Genomic DNA, 20,344 nt, shown 5'->3' on the forward strand with positions numbered 1-20,344 from the left:
ACACTCGTTGTATCAGCTGTGTCTATATACATAGTCAACACCACTTGGAAAAGTTTTAGACAAAACTATATCACATGCCTTCTTCCCTTTAGCATATGCCTAGACCACTTGTATCTAGACCACTATTTTGAAGTGAACATTGATCTAAATTGGGTTTCTCATATCTAATATGCTCTGCAGACTTAGGAAAGAGGTGGCATATCTCATCACCTTAGGCCTCACTTGATCCCTCTTCTCAATGAACTTGTGCATCATGGCAAGGGTAAGGGTAAGGGTATGACTGTTCATGACCTTAGCCTTATGCAGTGTCGCTTACCCTTGTCATTTCACCATAGCTCAAGTATGAGGTCTATGCTATGTGCTGTGTTTGGTGTCCAAAAGATGTGAGGCCACTTTTAGCGTAGCAAACCAGTTGCCAGACTGGCTGCCGCATTCTGTCACAACTTAAATGACATGCTCCTTCCTAACCTCCTCCATGCCCTTGTCAAACAAAGAAAAAATAAATTGTGCGTCGTGAATATCATCAAATGCATCAATAGACCTCAAAAGAACTGTCCATAAAGAACTATCAACCACCTACTCGAATCACTCCATGTATTGTCATTATTGAGACAGCATATCCATTCATCTCTATGGGTCTTGAAATGCTCCTTTGTGAGTTGTGCCTCCTTGTCGAGCAATGGCTTCTTAAGCTCATATGGGTGTGGACCTTCAACCCGTGTCCAAATTGGCCAATTACCTCCACCATTTTATGAAAGTTGCTTAAGTGTGCAGGACTAAAAGCAATGCCCTCCTGATACATCCATCGAGTGATATACTGGTTTACTCGGGCTTAGTCTTCCTTCTTGAGCCTATTTTTTATTGTTAATTGTTTTTTTTTTTTCTTTGCAGCCTAGAGATTGGGGGGAAGAAAGGCATCCATTGCCCCTTCACACGGGGCCTCGTAGGCGGCCCAAATTCTTTTGTAGCAATTCAAGAGGAAGCCAGTTTTGTTTCCCCTTCATCATCTTCATCCTCATTATGCCCAAAAATATTCACCCGGCCCTGAACTCTGTTATACTTAGCTCCTTTGCTGGCTTTTCCCTTTTTTGGCCTCTAAATAGTCAAGTATCTCCTTCCTAACTTCCCCTGGAACTTCCTTACATGGAGCAATCTCTCTCCTTATACAGGCAAGGTGCTTCTTAAATTTGTTGATCATCGCATGTGTATCATTATTAAATTTGGACCAAGTTTTGGTCTTAGCATTTTTATCATGGCAAAAACTATATTTCCATTCCGGATCTCCACTCACTCCTATTAGATCCCATAGAAGAAATTTCAAGAGATGGAAGAAATCTCAAATACAAGGTTAATTTACCTACATTTGTTGACCAATCTTCGAGCATCGATGTTTTGCATGAATGTCAACCTCCAATTTCCCCAAAAAATCATCTTATAACCTCTCTTTATGGTACACGACCGATCTAATAAAAGGAAAAAAAAGTTAGGTTTGGGAAGATTTCTTAAACTTCTCAATTTTTTTCAATCTCAAATCCCAAAAAATGTTGCACCCCACTTGGTTTTTGGTTTTAAGAAGGGAAGGGTGGGGGGGGGAGAGAGAGAGGGAAGACAGAAAATTTGAAGACGAGTAGGTTGTTTTCTCCATCAATACCATAATAGGGTGGCCGTTATTCCAAGAAAGTTATTTGGAATCAAGACCTTGGTCGCCTAAAGTACCTCTTGGAAATGAATGTGGTACAATGTCGAAGGAAATATCATCTATCAAAAGACACTTTGTGCAATTTATTATATGCAAGGAGATCAAGGAGCGATGGCGGGGTTGAGATAGTGTTGTAGTGATGATGTATGAAGGGAGGTTGTCTTCTTTAAATAAGAAGGAAATCTGAGATGGTAAGGTATATAGTTGCCATTGGGGAATCAGGTACTTCCAATCGACAGTGAACTGGTCAAGGTTGCCAGTTCTATGAATCATCAAAGATGGTAATAGGTAGATTGACTTCTTTCTCTAACCATTGCTAGATAAATTTGTGCAGTCAATTAATATCTCTCATGCGGATTGTCACTTAGAGAAAAGTAGATTGATAAGGTGATCGAGACACCAACTTTGTCTAATTCTGCATGTTGCAAAGTTTTAGCACTGGTTTTTCATATCATGTTTATTCATTTTTTCCATGCTTGTATCTGTATTATTCCTAATTGTAGGTTTGTTTCTGAGAGAGGAAGGGAACAAGGGAGGGGGGGTATTAACAACTGTTTTTATTGGATTGTTAGTTGGTTTCTGGGGACGAGGACCTACCTGCAAGGGAAGATCTGGGAGAAAGGAGGAAAAAACATGAACTCCAGATCCTCAAGAGACTCCGAGACGACGACGAAGCTGATGTTGATGTTGATGATGATGGTGAAGAGAATACTGAGGAAGTACAGGGCTCTGAAGATGAGTTTTACAGGGAGGTGAAACAGCAACGTGCTGCATGCATCTCTGCTAAGAAGGACAAGAAATTGAGGTGTGTATTGTTCATTATAATGCAAAGTATAGCTGGTATTGGTCTGTTTGTGCATGTCGTGGTTTTTTATTTTTTATTTTTTTTGAGAGAGAGAGTATTCATGAACTGTTTCCACACAGAGCATATTCATGGACTGTTTTTATTTTGCAGATATATTTCACCGGTGCCATCATCTGCAAAGGATGAAGAAGAAACTCTCGGAGAGCACAATAGAAGGCGTATTACATACGAGGTCAGTTACTTAGGCATTCCTCTTCAAAGCCGTGCTCTTTCTTTTTTCTCGTTCTTCTTGTTTTTCTTGCATACCAGCGCACTTAGAGCAGATTCACATGCCTTTGTGTGTCACAGATGGAGAAAAATAGAGGCTTGACTCGTTACCGAAAGAAGTTGACAAAGACTGCAAGGAAGAAATACAAGGTAATATATCAAAAAAATTTGAACTCTAATAGTTCAGGATCAATCCTTCTTCTAGTTGGCTCTCTTTATGCACACAATTTTGGATTCAAATATCCAGCTTTCCTGATGAAAATGGTATATTTTTTAAGAAAAGAAAATGATATTTCATCCCCTTCTGGCTTTGTTGGTGGAATGCGGTTTCTCCCAAAGAAAATGCAAGGGCTCGAAATCTACTGTTACCTGGAAAAGTACTGAATTTACTTTGAAGAGGCCAAATAATTGTGGTAGCCAGCCAGTAACAGCGGTAGTAATAGTACGGGAGAAAGGCTACCATAATTCAATGGAGTATGGTATATGGTACTCCAGAGGGGCAACCATTGTCCAGTCATGTGATGGGCGATTGAGATTAAGGTGGTTGTCTTGTGATTCCTCTATGGAAATCTCCAATATTCATCGTCTGGAAGGGACAGTGGCGCCCATTTGGGAGTACCATGTGTAGATATACTCCATTTATCATGTACATCTAGCTAAGCTACAAGGAAGAAGATTAGCTTGTTTGGGTTTTTTACGACGAACTTTCTAGGTTCAAACCTTGATCTCCCTCACCCTAGCCAATATTTCTTGGCTAAGGGACCGCATAACTTTCCCGGTCTTTTGGCTAAGATCAAGTGTCGTTTTTGTTCTCATCATTGTAATATCGGCTACATGATATTAGATTTAATTTTTATGTGATGGAGTGGCCTCTAGACAAACTTTCTAGTGGGCCCCTTGTCCATGCGTTGCGCTGCTACTCGGTCCTGGTGCACCTGGCCAAAACAGATCCATCTGATATTTCTTATTTACCCACCCAAACCATGGATGGTAGTGCTACCAAACACGATCTCTCTTTTACCAACCTACTGGTTTTCATTGACAGGATTGCACTACTGAAAGCAGGTTTCAGCAAAGTCATCAAAGTAACCCCAAAACAACAGCAACAACAACAATGTCAATAATGATATGCTGATGTTGAAGTTGTTGTTGATAATGTTGACAATAACAGTAGTAATAATAATATTGTGAATAACAACAATAAAGGTTGCATAATGAATAAAAGAATTCAAGAAACGTCAGCAATAAATTTGTCTCATTCTTTTTCTGTTATATATGTGCAGTTGAAGCACCAAAAGGCGGTGGTGCGTCGCAAAGGACAGGTGCGTGAAGCTAGGCGCCCATCTGGTCCATATGGTGGTGAGGTCTCTGGTATTAATGTGAACATCAGCCACAGTGTTAGGTTCCATTGAGCCCGCTGTTTTCACTAGTTGTTTTCACTTGTGTTTGGAGCTTGGGAGATTTTCTCCTAGCCTCACTACATTTTATTTTTTTTCGTTCTTTCTTAATTTATGAGTCATTGAGTTTGTGTTAAGCCTTCAGCAAATTATCCTTAACTAGTTTATGAAAGTAGTTTTTTTGTTTTTGGATAATTCGGTGGGGAAGACAGACGGCCCCCGTATTTTCAATAGATTAGGGGAGTTACATTTTGAAGGTGTTAATTGGGGGTGTCAGCGGTAGGAATGGTTAACTGGGTGTGGGGATGCTACCACCTATGTTCCTAGGAAGTTGTCTTTGTATGAGTTAGAGAAATTTTGAGAAATTTGCCGAATCATGGATATTCTTCAATCGGAATTATTTGGAATTTTGCTGATGAGTTAATTTTGTGTTTTTCTTACAAATTATTACCTTTACTTGCTTATGTTGGCTTTTGGGCTTTGATCTTTGGTGTAAACTGTCCCTTGAAAGTTATTTTTGTTGGTTTCAACGAAGTGAGAAACTGTGTGCGCACGCGTGTGCATGCAAGCACATGCGTGTATGTTGCGTGTGCACGTGGGGGTGCATGCGTGTGTCATTCTTTTTGATTTGGAGACTCACTTTGATTATGGATGAGATTGTCTCGGCAAGTGGCCTTCAACCGCATTAACGGACAAAAGAATAGCGCTGCAGGGCAGGCTCCTCGCTCCCTCTTGTCTTCTCCTTTCTTGCCTCCCCCTTTTCTTTTGTTCTTTGCTTTTACTTGTAATCTCATTCACTCAATGAAATTACCATAAACTTTCCAAAAAAAAAAAGAAAAAAAAAAAGAAAAAGAAGAAGAAGAAGAAGAAGAAGAAGAAGAAGAGTTGGTGTCAAAAAGTCCACTAAAATACAATAATTATATGAGTTAGAATAATTTAAAAGGGGTGGCCTTCTAAACTTTGGCCATTATCATTGCAAATGCGTATTCGTTAAAAAGCCTTACATGAAGTTTGGTCCTCATGGAAAATAGAAAAAGAAAAGGAAATGAGTTTTGAGATCAGCACTGTAATAATGGTAAAAGGCGTATTCTTGGGTGAATCATGAGGTGTGTGCAATCCTAAGAAATTAAATGGAAACATAAATGAATTTTGATTCGAAATATATTGAAAACTGATGGATTTTGTTTGGTTTGCATAAGGTTGCCGATAAACAATCAAATTAAGGCGCACCTCTAAATTTTATGTAATATGTAATTTTGGTGCAAAAACTTTTTAAGTCTAAAAATCTATTTTCATATTTAATAATGAAATTTTAAATTTCAAAAATTGGTTAATATCAAGTAGATCTATAAATATATAAAAATCTTGAAAATAGACGGTTCAGATAATTTTTTGCAAGATGACTCAAAATCTTTCTTGTTTAAAAAAATATATTCATACATATCGATATTGAAATGATCAATTAGGTGGTTTTCCAACATAAAAAAAAAAAAAAAAAAGTCAATAGATTTTTGAGATGCATTTTAATTCTACATTTTAAGGTTGCAACCTTATATATAGAGGTGGCAATTGGTCGGGTGTGGGTATTACTTGTGGACCCGTACCCGAGATGGGTCAAAAAATATAACACCTGTGCCCGTACTCGTACTCAAGACAATACTAAGAACCGGAACCCGGACGCTTACCCACCATTTACTTATGTATCTCTTTACCTCGCTCTTACTCTGTTTATTTCATTCGTTTCATACAGGTGTCCTCCACAAAGTAAAAGTTTGAAACCGGTAACAGAGGTTGCAATCAAATGATGAAATAGAGAAACAACTTGCACTGAACAAATGCAGCAATCAAATTTTGGCATCAAATCTTTGTCAAGAACCAGAGCTTCCAAAAAGACCAAATTTTCCTCCAAAATTTTGAGTTTCTTGACAACTCTTTCACGGACTCTTTGATTTTCCCAGCTATTGAAAAAATAAATTCTGCTCAGTTGAACCAATTTCGGTTTTTCAAAAACCCATTTAACTTTCATTTAGGTTTTTAAAAAACCAAATTTGGGCACAAATGAATTCAGGTTTTGAAAAATTAAATTTTTTTAAAATTTCTGTTTTTCAAAAATTGAAATGGGTGGTTTTTTTTTTTTTAATAAAAAAAAGCATGTTGAAAAAACATATATATATAGAATAATGAAAACTATTAGGTATTTTCATATTAAGGAAAAATGAAACGGATATTTACATAGTTTTTCTATTTTTTTAAAATTTCTATAAGGCCTAGACCTTATTAAAACCAAATAAAGCCCCACTTCAAATTCATGTTTGGAGAACACTTTCGATAACAAACATTTTCATAAGGGCTCTAAAATCAACTTTTTAACACTGACTTTAAATTTTGGAACTAAAAAACTATACAGATTTTGTGGATTTATAAGCACTAATTTTTAGTGCTAAATACTTGATTTAAATAATTTGTTACAATATGTATTATTTTTAAAATTTAAAATCCTAATTTCTTTTTTATAACCTTCGAGATGGTCAATGTAAAGATTTTGGAATGTTTGAATTGCAATATTTGATGAGTCCGGAGCTGAGCGTTTACTTATTTTGATAGGGCCGCACCCCTATCAAACCATTTTTATTTTTTTATTTTCCCAAAATTACTTCCCCGAAATCTATCGAAATTTTATTGAAAGAGATCAAAATAGCAGGGCGCCGTTCGGACCTTTTCGTCTTGGAGAGAGATGGTGGAGAGAAGCAGTGGGCTCTTGTAAAAACATAGAGGAAGCTTTGAGAACATTGCGTTCCCAATGGTTTCCAGTGAATATCTCATACAAACTCCTGTTAAAGAAGAGCCTTCTTCTTCTTCAGGAGCTGAACTCTTACAATCTCCTGATAAAGATGAACCTTCCTCTTCTTCTGCAGCTGAAGATGTTCAAGAAAATAAAAAAGAGGACATAGAAAGTTGCAGAAAGCCAGAAAAAGACCCATTTGCTCATTTGAAGAATTGGGTTCATGAAGAGGATAACATCGATGAATGGCAACGCGAAGATGTCGAATGGCTCTCATCCCGGTCTCATTCTGAGCTGGTTGGAACTAAAACCTTTCTAATTTAGATAGTTGTGCTTTTTTCTTATTGGACTCTATACAAATTTTTATATTTTATTTGATAAGAGTGATTTGTGAAATCTTACGTGTATTAATCCAGGGTTTCTCTCTACATTAATCTCTTTAAGCTTTTTTGTGTTGCTTGATTTTATGATGACTTATTGGGGGTTTATTATAATTTGGGAGTTTCTCTCTACATTATTCTGCTATTATTCCTCTTTTGCTTTTGTTTGTTTTCTTTTTGTTGTTTCTCTATAAATCTTATGAAGCTAAATGTAGCAGATGCTCTTTAGTGGTGAAAACGATAGTTGCAGAATTTAGTACTTGGTCCATGCTATCAGATGTCTACTGGTTTTTTGAAGTCAAATAAACATTATGAAGCTAAATGTAGCAAATGCTCTTTAGTGGTGAAAACGATAGTTGCAGAAATTTAGTACTTGGTCCATGCTATCAGATGTCTACTGGTTTTTTGAAGTCAAATAAACACCTGTGATATACACCAAAACCTTGGTTATGAGGTGGCTTTGGTTTTTAAGAGGGGCTTTGTTTAAGTCTTTATTTTTAATGAAAATGATCAAATACCAATATGAGATGCATAGCCATATTGTTTGATTTAATTTCAAATACCCATAAAAAGCTCATGATCATGAGTTGGAATAGTATCAAAAGTGTAAAATGCTAAATAGTGCATCTCTCATGGGTTATTTTGATAAATTTCCCTTATTTTTGCGATTGTTCTTGAGATTCACCATATTTTGGCTGTCAAGAAGTTCTTTTCTATTATTTTTTATTTATTTATCATGGTTGACAATATTCAGTGAAGGGTAATTCACTTAACAAACCTGATGTGAAATGTGTAAGCGAGGAAACAATAGATCATATGCCTCTGCATTGTTCCGTGGCTTTTAATATTTGGTCTTTACACTCAAAGTGTTCGATGAGTGTTGGGTAACAGTGGGCTCTATATGGCATCTGTTTGCACATTGCAGCCTATTTTTTTATCCCTTTCCCTGTCGTGGGCTTGTTTCTTTGGGGAGTGTCCTGATACCTTAATCCTAGTCTCGGGCTTGTTAAGATTTCAGTCCTAGCCAGGATGTTTTGATTCTTTCATTGTACAATTTTTTGTTCCTGTCCATTTTTGAAGAGATCCTGCATGTAAACGATTTAAACATTCTCAAAATGAACTCTTGTTGCAAGGATCTTAGCGAGTATTTGATACGTGCTATTGATTAGGCTGATGGTCAAATGTCCTTACTTCTTCAAGCCCTTACAATTCTCATTATGAGGGTAATGAACCATCGCCCTTGGAGCACAATTCTGTAATCATAGTGCAAACATCTTCTTGCACCGGGTTCCAATACTCCTGAAAGAAAACGAGTGGGAACCCATTTGGCCTTGGGACCCTATCCCTTCCGAGGCTGAAAACTGCCCTTTTTACCTCCTCATACGAAATAGTTTGTCTAAAAATTTGTAGTCACTGATATTCCATTGGAGCCCACACTGCATACAATACTTTTGAAGAAAAAAACCTTCTGGAGTAAATTAATTGCAGCTTGCTCTATACCATTCTTGTGTTTAAAGGTCTCACCATCAGCCTTAGTGTGATGAATGGAGTTGTTTCTTCTTCTTTAACTTGCTTTCATGTGGAAGAGTTTTTTGTTTAGCTTTTCCTTCCTTTATTCGTTTCACCTTGAATCACTGGTTTAGGCTTGTTGATAACCATCTTTTATCATTTCTATGATTCTCTTTTGAAGACAAAATATTAGAGCCTCGGTTAAAATGGTTTGCCTTGGGCTTGTTGACAGGCATCTCTATTTAGCCTCAGGGCTGCACCCTTGTAAGTCATCAAAGCATCTTGTCTCATTGTTTCTCTTTCCTATGTTTTCCTCCAGTGTGGTTCTGGTACCTTCATAAAGTGGAAGGGTTAATGCTAGTTTCCTTTCTGCTACTATAAATAATTGATGTTCTCATGCTTAGGGGTGTGGATCACTAAACAACCTCATTTCCACTTTACTGGTAGAAACTGCTCCATTCTCTTGGGGTTTTTCTTCATCTCTCTTTATGGTATTGATTAGCTTAAGACCTTTCTTTTGGAGAATAATGCAATCCTTAGTATCATGGGTATGGTTTTATGGTTTTGAATGAAGAAAGAGCCATTTTCCCTCATACTTACTAGGTGTTTAGGTGATGCATAACTAGCCAAGCAAGAACCCTTTTCCCTCATATTTTTTTGCATTTCAATGAAGCAACAACCATTTTTTCTCACAGTCTTATTACCATCATTGGCAAAAGCATCATATTGTCATCGTACAAGTGTCAATTGGAAGCATGACACATTGTCAAAAAAAAAAAATTGGAAGCATGACATGAGGTGTGATATGAGGCCATGATTCGTAATGAACTATATGGGATCAGTGCTGGCCATGTACTAATGCATGTAGCCTTAATTTTAAAGTTTCTTCCTTGAAATGTGTTAAGATTGGGAGAGAAGAGAGACATAGAGAGTAATATTCAAGCACAAGATAAAATAACTACATATGTTTTTCACACTCTTCAAATCATAGGGCAATGTCCCCTATATATACACTCATCCCTATGGGAGTTACACCATGGATAGGTCAACATGCAAAAGAATTATAACCATTACAGCAGGAGTTACGTTAGCTGTTACAACAGGTTCTAATGGGCATGAGGTCCATTATTCATAGGAGTTGCATGTTTTAATGGGCATGAGCCAATAACACCATAACAACTACTTCATGAGGCCCATTATGTATAGAAGTTTTTTTTTGATAAAGGTAACTGGTATTAACAAGAAAGAGTGAATTACAAGAAAAGGGTGCAGCAGCCCTCACAAAAAATGGGTGCCACCCAGGCCCGAAGGTGAAGGTAAAAAAAACCCTATGTATAACCAAAAAAAGAGGCCGCTATTGACAACAGCACGTTGGTATAGCAAAAAATGTGGTAGGGTTTATGAAGCACCCTTTTTACATGTATGCGATATACACAAAAGACAAAAGTACAAAAACAATGGCCAGTATGAATGTAGGATTACTGATGGCCTGGTTGGTCAGAGAGGTAAGCTCCATCGTTTGCCAGGAGGTCCGCTAGAGTGTTGGACTCCCTGAAGGTATGCATCCATAAGACGCTGGTATCCTTGCATAACATATCAATCTCATAAAAAATGTGCAAAAGGTTTCATGGAGGTGAGGTTTTTTTAGATGCCCATGAGATGATGTTACTAGAGTCCCCTTCAACTATCAGTAGGGTTCCCCAAGAGTGGTTAAAGTTTTTTAAACCTATCAGGAGTGCCAAGGCTTCGGCCTGTTGGGCATCCATGAATTCGAGAGGATCAGCATACGTGAAAAGAATCTTTCTTTCATCATCTCGGAACACTTCGCCTGCCCTTGAGGGCCTTGGATTACCCCTAGAGGAACCATCAAAGTTGAGTTTGATAGCTCCTCTTGGAGGTGGTTGCCAAAAGGTACTTTTTGTGAGCCTACCAGGCTTGTGGCTAAGGATCAGTTTCCAATTGTGGGAGAAGGAAAAAGATGGAATTCCTGCAAACTCTTTAAAATTGGTAGCCCAGAAGGTGACCATAGGCATAATCTTGTGGAGGAGTACCGGCTGCTGTTGGTAACTTCCCCTGAAAATTCTATGATTCCTTTCGTTCCAAATGACCCAAAGTAAAGCTGCCGTGGCTGTTTTTCACAGGATTTTTTTGGCTTTCGACCACGGCCCGCCGAAGTCTATGGCTTGTAATTCAGGCGCGGAGGGTGGGGTAACCCATTGGATGTCGAAGAGATCTAGGATTTTACTCCGTAAGGAACTTGCCAGTTCACAGTGAATGAAGAGGTGTGCATTGGTTTCCTCCTCGGTAAGGCACATGATGCATCTATTTGGGTGTGGACTCCTTTCTTTTGCAGTTGGTCTACCGTCAAGGCTCTTTGGTAGCATCCTAGCCAAGTTAAACAGTTTGACTCTTGGGGGGCCCAAGGACGATCAAGCTTTAACCTGTACAGGCTATGGGGTTGGATGAGTGTTTTATAGAAGGAAGCCACCGTGAAGCAAGCAGAGGGGGATGGAGTCCACACCAAGGAATCATTTCCAGTAGTTGGTATGTTGCACTTATGTAAGGCTGCTAATAGATGGTTAAAGGGAGGTACCTCAGCTTCAGAGAGAGACCTTTTGAAGGATGGATTCCAAACTCTTTTCCTTCCCAAAAGAACCATTTCCTCGGACACCTTAGAATCAGGGTTAGAGGCAATGGAAATGAGGGCGGGGTAACGTTCCTTGAAGGGGGTGTGACCGAACCATAGATCCGACCAGAATTTAACCCTGGCCCCTTCTCTTGCGTGCAATCTAGTGAACTTTCTGAAATGTTCTAGGGAATGGTCAATGGAGTTCCCAACCCAGATGCTCTGTTTCGATGCGTTTCTTGTGGTACCCGAGATGAAGTCGGTATTTGATACTTGCTGCGAATCACTTGGGCCCACAGCGCGTCGGGCTGAGTGGCTAGACGCCACCACCATTCCCAAGCAGAGCTAGATTATGCTTTTCCCAAGCAGAGCTAGATTATGCTTTCTAAGGAATTTGATACCCAGCCCCCCTTGTGATTTTGGTTTACAGATTTTGTCCCAAGATAAGAGATGGAACTCAGATTTTTCTGGTTGACCAGACCAAAGGAAATTTCTAGAGAGTTGTTCTAATCTGTTGGCCACAATAGCTGGGATATGGAAAATGGACATAAGGTAGATAGGGATGTTGGCAAGGGTTGTATTTATCAGGGTCTTGCCATGGAAAGGAACCTGCCTTTCCACCCATCTAACCGTTTATTCACCTTTTTGATGACGTTAGACCACAGGTTCCTTTTGGGCTTACCAATTCCTAGAGGGAGACCTAGATAAGTAGAAGGAAGGTCCTCTATTAGGCAGGGCCAGCTTGGAATAAGAGATCTTATCTGGTTGGGTGTTAAAGCCACTCCCAACATTTTGGATTTAGGCATGTTTAAATTGAAGCATGTTGCCTCTTGGAAGCATCTTAGGAAAATCCTAAGGTTTTCAACTTCAGTAGGGTTAGCATCTAGAAAAACCAGTGTGTTGTCTGCGAACTACAGATGGGAAACTACAGGCCCCTGAGAGGAGCTCTTGAAACCAGAGATTAGGCCTGCTTGAAACAATCGGGTAAGGGATCTGCTAAAGACTTCAGATACAATGGTGAAGAGGAAGGGGGAGAGGGGGTCCACTTGTCGAAGGTCCCTGGAGGCAGGGAAGAAACCTTTTGGGGAACCGTTGATGATAACTTAGAAGTGGGGTCTGAAGTAGCATCCTTTCATCCACTTCCTCCAGGTATCTCCAAATCCCATTCTAAGGAGAACTTGGTCTAGTAGCAACCATTCGACGTGGTCGTAGGCTTTCTCCCAGTCTATCTTGAAGATTAGGTCTCGTTTCTTGAGAATGTGTCTGGAGTGGATACATTCATGTGCACAACTACCCCATCTAGGATTTCCCTGTCTTTGATGAAAGCAGTTTGGGAGGGGGAGATAACAGAAGGGAGGATGTTTTGAAGCCTAGTAGCCAACACCTTGGATAGAATCTTGTAGGAGGAATTGATGAGGCTAATAGGCCGAAAGAGTTTTAGTTCATCAGCTCCTGGTACTTTGGAATCAAGGCTAAAAAAGTTGCGTTCATCGCCTTGTGAATAATTCCCCTGGAGTGGAATTCTTCAAAGAAGGATAAGATGTCCTGTCGGAAAGTCTTCCAGAAGGTTTTAAAAGGCGCTATGGGGAAGCCGTCGGGTCCAGGGGCCTTATCATTGGCAAGGTTGTTGATGGCCGACAGAATTTCAGCCTTAGAGAATGGTCTTTGGATCCAAAGTTTGGACTGGGCTGAGATTGATAGGAAATTCAGAGAAGTAATCCTAGGTCTGTGGACCTGGGGGGCCGTATAAAGATCACAGAAGTAGTCTAGGATGGCTGACTCGATTCCCTTATGGGTTAGAAGGACATTATCCATCTTCAGGGTGGAAATGGTGTTGTCCCTTCTCTTACAATTCGCAATTCTGTGAAAGAAACAAGTGTTTAGATCTCCTGCTTTGAGCCATTTGACACAGGATCTCTGGTACTAGAACAGTTCTTCTTTTTTAAGATTGGCGAAGTAATCCGAACGTGCAAAGGATCTAGAGGTAGACTCTTGCTCGGTCAACGGTCTGGTTTCTTCTAGGACATCCAAAGAATGGATAACCGAGTATGGAATTTTTGATGTGGGTGTAGTTTCCAGGGCGAGTCGAACTCCAGTGCCTCAGTGCAACTTTAAGAAGTTGAAGTTTTGTTTGAAATCTGTACCCCGCCCTCCCAGTGACAAGTGTGGAAAAAGAGTTCCACCATACAGGGATTAACTCCAGGAGGGAGGCCTCTTGTAGCTAGGCCAGTTCAAATCTGAATTGTTTCGGGCCTCTATACACTGCGGTTGTGTCTAAGACAATAGGGCAGTGGTCGGAGGTGGTTTTGGGAAGGGTGAAAGCATGTGATTCAGGGAAAGCGTGCTCCCATTTGACGGAGAAAAGAAATCTGTCTAGCTTTGAGCAGATGGGTTGTTGCGTGTGGTTGGACCACATGAGCCTATTCCCTTGGATAGGGATGTCTACTAGCTCATTCCGAGATGTGAAATCCGAGAAGGCATTCATACCTCTAGGATTGGAAATGGGTGTGTTCCTTTCATGAACCCAACGAATAGTATTGAAATTTCCCTCAGGCACCAACAAGGGTGTGGTAGATTCTGACCAAAAATTGTCCTCTAAGGGCGTCGTTGTTTGGGCCGTACACACCTATGAATTTTCAGTTGAAAGCGTCTGAGGATCTAGAAAGGAGGATGGTAACAAAGAAATGACCGAGGTGGCTGGATACAAAAGTATGGTCAGAGGGGTCCCAGATGATCCAAATGCCCCCTGCTGCACCGTTAGCAGGGATAGAGACCCATTGGCAGGGTCTACGACCCCAAACTTGCCTGATTTGAGGGAGGGTAGGATCCGGCATTTTTGTTTTCGAAAGGGCTAAAATAGTAGGCAAGGACTTTGCAGTCAAGTCTTTGACTGCTGATTTTTTTCGAGGCTGACCCAAGCCTCTGATGTTCCAAGTCAGGAGCTTAATTGATAGAAGGGATGGGTTGGGAATCTCTCTTGGAGGAGGTCAATTTGGGTGACCTTCTAGGGTGCTCGGTGGGGCAGGCCCACTGAGCTGAGTGGTTAAGGTCTGAATGAGAGAAGGAAGAAAAAAAGGTTAACAATCCCCCTCTGACCCTTTGGTCTCACCTTCATGCGGCTAGGAGCATCAGCTTGGATAAAGCGGTGCGCCGGTCCCTTAGGTCCTTCATATTCGAATCCCATGATCTTATAAATGTGCTTCATCTTATCCAGGCCCCTCCTATGGTCTTCATCATGTTGATTGCCTTCTGCTGATCCTTGAGAGCTGGACTGTACTGTGTTCTGAACGCTGACGTCAACCGTTTGCTTGTGAAGGCTGGAAACCATGTGAAGGCTGGAAACTGCTAGAGACGAGACAGTAGGTTTGGTTACAGTGAGATAGTTGGTGACAATAGGGTTTAGAACAGAGAAGGGTGGAGAAGGGAGGCCGACAGAAGCGCCATGGAAGCCGTAGGTGAGGAGAAGGAAGAGGAAGCGGTAACTAGGGGAGGTGGGGGAGAGATGAGGCCAAAGGTGGTGGGAGACGTCTCATGGTTAGTTAGAAGGAAAGTGTGGGGGCGGGAGGGGAGAATATGGGTAGTAGGGGGGTACAAACAGAGAGAGAGGGAGTGTGCTCCAGCGACATGGAGGGGGAAAGGAGAGGGGAGGGGGAAAGGGAGGTGGGATGTGGGGGAGCAGCGCTGAGGGGAGCAGAGTGGGGTGACGCAGTAGGAAGGTAGGCCAAATACTTGTGCAGGAAAACTTTCGAGGGATCTGTTGTCCAAAAAAGAGCAGGAGAAAGGAGGCAAGCGAGATAAAAGTTTGCTTGCTGGATGTAAATCAAGCGGGGTAGGAAGTGGAGATAAGGAAAAAGAGAGGCGGCGATAACATCGGGTGGAGGCGGAGAAGGATCACTGGAGAGGATCGTGGCCACTCCGAAAGGGACAGGGCACTATCCATGACAACGTGAAGTTGGGGAAGGGGGGTAAAAAAGGGAAGAAGGGGAAGAGGTGAAGAGGGTGACAGAGGATAAGGCGAGGAGGAAGGGGGTAGGACCGAGAGGGCAGTGGGGGAGAGAGTGGTAGGGGAAGAGGTGGAAGGAAGAGGGGAGGGCAAAGGACGTGGCGAGACGACATCTGGGGTGCACGTGTCATAGGGAGAGAAAAGAGGGAGGAGGCTCGAGGTCGACTCAATGCACGAAGAGCGGTCAAGCGTTAGGGGCGACACGAGGTTCGTAGGGGGCAACAGAGGGAAAGAAGCGAGCGAAGAGGGCGGGGAAGAGAAAGCACCCGGACCGGTTGAGTGAGCAGGGGGAAGCGGGTCACAAGCCAGACCCGATGAAGGTGAAGAGCAAGAAGGGCGAGGGTAGGGTGGAAGCACGTTGGACGAGGTCGGCGGCAGAGGAGGCTGACATGTCGACAGGCTCAGGGATGTGTGGCAAGAGGGTGGTGGAGAGCGTCGAAAGAGACGGTACGTTGACAGTGGTGGGGTTCACGAGGCCTGACGAGGGCGGTTGAAGCAGAGGAGGATGGGAAGTTCCATCGGCTGCCACCTGGTCAGAGCTAGGAGGCGATAGGGGGCAGGTAACCGTTGGACAAGGCAAGGAAGGTCCAGCGGGTGGAGAGGAGAGAGAGCCCGGTTGGACAGGTCGACAAACTAGAGCAATCGGGTCAGGAACCGGATTAGAGAAGGAGGGGCTCACAGGAAGAGGGGGGTGGACAGCGGGGGTGGAGGTGAAGGAGGGGTTGGGTCGATCCTTTGAAAGTGGGGAAAGAGGAGGGGGGGAGGAGTCTACGAAAGTAGCTTTCCCTGGTCGTTGAGTAAAAGAGGAGCTAACACATCAAGCAGCTTTCAACGGGTCGTAGGGAGTCGAGCCATCATCCTCAGCCCGAGGAGAGATATACGGTAAGGCGAGTTGAACCTCTGACGACCCAACTTAATATGGCCCAGGTCAGGGGGGAGCAACAGGGGTCTGTGCTTCGGTCTCTTTTTCCTGGTCACCACCGACCAGGAGGCAAAGTATTTCGACGACGAAGTGAGAGGCGCGTGACGGAAAAAACAGGTGGAAGGCGGGGAAGCATGTGACCATGAAGTAGAAACAAGGTAGAATGGGCCAACGGCTTCAATCCAGATAGATTTTGGGATACGAGAGGGATCGAGAACCTCCAAAAGGAGACGCATGGAGCCCAACGGAAGGGATTCCATGGAGATCCAATGGATAGAGATGAGGGAACTGCAAACAGCTGCGATTTTTCGAAAAGTATCAGGAGACCATAAATGGAGGGGGATGTGAGAGAGGGTGAGCCAGATGCGTTGTTTCTTGAAAGACCCTTCCGTGGGAGTCCATTGTCGGAAGGAGCACAAAGCTCCTTTGAAAGAGAGGCCGGACGAGCCAAGGAGGGCGCCCTGAGCACTTTTTGAGGTGGGGAAGGAGAACAAAGCGTCTCCACTTGAGAGGCGACTGCAGATGAGGTTGGGCTCCTTCCACTGGCCTTTGGCCCATTCCTCAATTCCTCTAAAATCATCACGCCTTGGCTTAAAACAGCCTATTAGAGAGGCTAAGGTTTGGAATTAAGGGCCGTAGATGCCACAAGGGGAACAAAGATGCAAAAAGGAAGGAAAGGGGAAGAGCCCAAAGGGATCGAGGGCGAGAGGTTAATCGGGTGGGTGGAGGTCTGGCTCAAAGGGGGAGTGGGGGAAGGTGGGGGGGGTGGTTCTTGGCTGGTAAAAAGGTTGCAGTGATTTGGGCAAAGGAGTGCTTGAGGCCAAGAGGCCGAGGTGATGGGAGCATGGTGCGTGCATAAACTGACTTGCCACGCTAACAACATATGCAATGTCTGGTCGTGTGATAGTTAAATAAATAAGTCTACCCGTTAATCTCCGATATACACCCGGGTTACTTAGAGGCTTTGACAGTTGATCATACAATTTATGATTGACTTCTATAGGAGATTCTAATGGTTTGGCTCCAAGCATTCATGGGCCATTGAGGAGATCAAGAGTATACTTCCTTTGAGACAAAATAAGGCCTTGTTTAGACTTAGCTACATCTATTCCAAGGAAGTGTTTCAATGGACCAAGATCCTTGATGTCAAGAACATCCCCCAAGAACTATTTTACATTTTGAATTTCGTGATCATTGTTTCATTTGAGCATAATATCATCCACTTACACTATCAGTATTGCGGTAGAACAAGATTCTCGTTTAACAAATGCGAAATGATCAAAAACACTCATTTGCAATTCGAATTGACATATTGCCATACTGAATTTTTCGAACCAAGCCCTAGGGGACTGTTTCAATCCATATGTAGCTTTCCTCAAACCTTCTCGTTCTCCCCTTGCGGATAAAACCCAGGTGGTAATTCCACACTTCTTGCATATCTCGATGGAGAAGAGCATTCTACATGTCTATTTGACGGAGTGACCATTTCCTATTTGCTGCTATAGGTAAAAGTACCGGTACTGATTTCAACTTTGCCACCAGAGCAAAAGTCTCCTTATAATTAATCCCATGTAACTGTGTAAAACCCATAGCCACCAGACGAGCTTTGTATCTTTCAATTGAACTTTTTCTCAGGTTTGTGCTTCAGGGTTCACAACCCACCTGCATCCTACCACATATTGTCCTTTTGGCAGATCAATTACATCCTAAGCTCGTTGCTTCTCTAAGACAATCATTTCCTCAATCATGGCTGCTTTTTACTATAAATGAGCCAATGCATCTGCAACTTTGGTGGGAACAAAAACAGAGGAAGTAGAGCAAAATTATAACGAAAATAAGGTGAACGTGAAGCATAAGAAACAAACTTACTAATCGAATGGGAAGTACAATTCCTTTTTTCTTTCCTTATGGCAATAAGTAAATTGAATTCAGAAGGTATAGGGGTAGGTGGAGAAATACCTGATGAGTCGACGAGTTGGGGTTTATCATTTATATTAGACTTTTCCTTGTTCTTTTTTTGGGTGTACATTTTCAGTGTTTCTCAGTAGATTCCACCTATGCCTTGGTTGGATTACTGGAACTATCTGTGACCATTGGAAGAGGAATCTCTTTGGGAAGAAAAATAGGGTATATTATCAAAGAAGGTAAAGCTAACATCCTTTGAAATGGTAGATTGAGGTCCGTGTTTATTTCTAGCCAGCCCCAGGGTATATGCACAAAGCTAGCACAACAAAAAATTTATGGTGGAAGAGAAAATAAAGGAAGTGTATGGTGGAGAAGTTTGAAACGATAAGAACCATCAAGAACATGTGTAGGCATTCTATTGATCATATAGGTAGCAGTAATAATTGCTTCATCTCAATATCTCTTAGGAACCTTCATTCCTACTTAGATGCCTCTCACCACTTCTAACACGTGTCTATTTTTTTGTTCTGCTACACCATTCTGTTGTGGTGTACAGGAACATAACATTTGAGTTTCTATACCATGTTCTTGAGAATAATTCTTTAATCCATGGTCTACACACTCTCGTGCATATTCAGAATGGAAAATTTTTATTTGGGTCTCCAACTGGGTCAGAACCATTTTATGAAGTATTTTTACTATTGAAGGTGTTTCATCTCTACTTTTCATAACATAGATCCAGGTGTAACGAGAGTAGTCATTGATGAATGAGATAAAATACCGATATCCAAAAGTAGAAGTAACAAAAGTAGGCCCCCAAACATCAAAATGAACAAAAATGGAAGGGCTTAGAACTTTTATTTTCACTAGTAGAAAATGAGGTCCTACAATGTCTAGACAATTGACAAGTCTCACATTGCGACTGAGGAACATTCAAAGAAACAAGCTTATTTGGAAACAACTTTAAAGATTTCAAAGACATGTGGCCTAAGCGGGTGTATTACGAGAGGACTTTCTCATGACTATGAGACTCAGTGCTAAGATCAGTACAAGGGCATCTCGTGTTGATAAGCTACAACCCATTGTCTTCACGACCACCATCAATCATCTTCTTCGTCTTCAGGTCTTGAAAAAGACAATATGAAGAGTAAAATGTGACACTGCAATTTGATTGTTTTGTCGGCTACGAATAGAAAGAAGATTGGAAGGAAAAGAAGGTGCATGTATTATAGAATGTAAGGAAAATGATGATGAAAATTTATATGTACCACTTCTTGAGGCACTGGTCATGGATCCATTAGCAAGTTTAATTTCATTAGAAGTAGGAGAAAGGACAAGAGACCGACTTTCTTACCAGTCATATGGTCAGTAGCCCCTGAATCAATGATCATGGGCGTAGAAGAGGTGGAATTGGAAGCATGATTTGCAGTTGCGTATGTACCTGGCTGCTTCACAGTGTTTTAGGGCTGAGTGAAGCCTTGAGAGTAATCAACTGGTGCTCGAAATCTTTGATGACTTGATCTCTTGGATTGGATAGTTTGGGTTGTGTGGCTCAGGTTTCCTACCCCTCACTCAATACGGTATGGGCATTTTCATTCCTTGGTTTCCGCCTCAAGTGTGGATGCAAGTCCCAGCAATGCTCTCGAGTGTGTCTCCTCTTCCCATTATGGGAGCACTTGAGTTTCTCCTTTTCTACGGGAGATAGTGGAGCACAATTTAGTCCTCTTCTACCCACTTTTCGTTGCTTGAAGCTTTTTGCAAAGGCTAAGCATTCATGATGGATGCTTCAGTTTTGTCCTTTTGCAATAGCTTTTCTACTAGCCTCCCCCCCTTACATACTTAGAGAAAAATTCGAGAGAGGGCAGTTTGTCCTTTTTTGGAACCTATACTCTCAGAAGTTCAAAGTCAGGATCTAGGCCTGCTAAGAACTCAAAGATCCTTCTTTGCTCAGACTAATATTAGTGTCATCGACTGTGGGATTAATATGCTAATAGTGGTCTAGTTCTTCCCACTTTTGCCTTAGTATGCCCAAGTATTCTTCCACAATCA

The 20,344-nt window shown here is 41.7% G+C and overlaps 2 protein-coding genes and 1 pseudogene across 8 annotated transcripts in view; all 3 read left to right on the forward strand.

The window, feature by feature from the left end:
• Positions 1 to 4,592, forward strand: part of EMB2777 (Sas10/U3 ribonucleoprotein (Utp) family protein) — a 41,893-nt gene extending 37,301 nt beyond the window's left edge. The window contains exons 14-17 of the mRNA XM_088857600.1: positions 2,272 to 2,504; positions 2,655 to 2,736; positions 2,853 to 2,921; positions 4,055 to 4,592. Coding sequence (XP_088713726.1) covers positions 2,272 to 2,504; positions 2,655 to 2,736; positions 2,853 to 2,921; positions 4,055 to 4,183 — 513 coding nt within the window. The 3' untranslated portion in view covers positions 4,184 to 4,592. The remainder of the gene's footprint in view (positions 1 to 2,271; positions 2,505 to 2,654; positions 2,737 to 2,852; positions 2,922 to 4,054) is intronic.
• On the forward strand, positions 3,538 to 3,710 carry LOC148783058 (U2 spliceosomal RNA; annotated as a pseudogene).
• Positions 4,593 to 6,907: 2,315 nt separating the features above from the next.
• Positions 6,908 to 20,344, forward strand: part of LOC18443126 (uncharacterized) — a 37,044-nt gene continuing 23,607 nt past the window's right edge. For all 7 annotated transcript variants that reach the window (XR_966951.3, XR_016048952.1, XR_016048953.1 and 4 more), the window contains exon 1: positions 6,908 to 7,247. Coding sequence is in view for 4 of the 7 variants with exons in the window: in XM_011628324.3 (XP_011626626.2) it covers positions 6,969 to 7,247 (279 nt within the window). In the remaining 3 variants the exon portion in view is untranslated. The remainder of the gene's footprint in view (positions 7,248 to 20,344) is intronic.

Source organism: Amborella trichopoda, chromosome 2, assembly GCF_054954075.1.
Source record: "Amborella trichopoda isolate Santa Cruz 75 chromosome 2, AtrichopodaSantaCruz75HAP2 v2.0, whole genome shotgun sequence".
In the NCBI taxonomy this organism is placed as follows: Eukaryota; Viridiplantae; Streptophyta; class Magnoliopsida; order Amborellales; family Amborellaceae; genus Amborella; species Amborella trichopoda.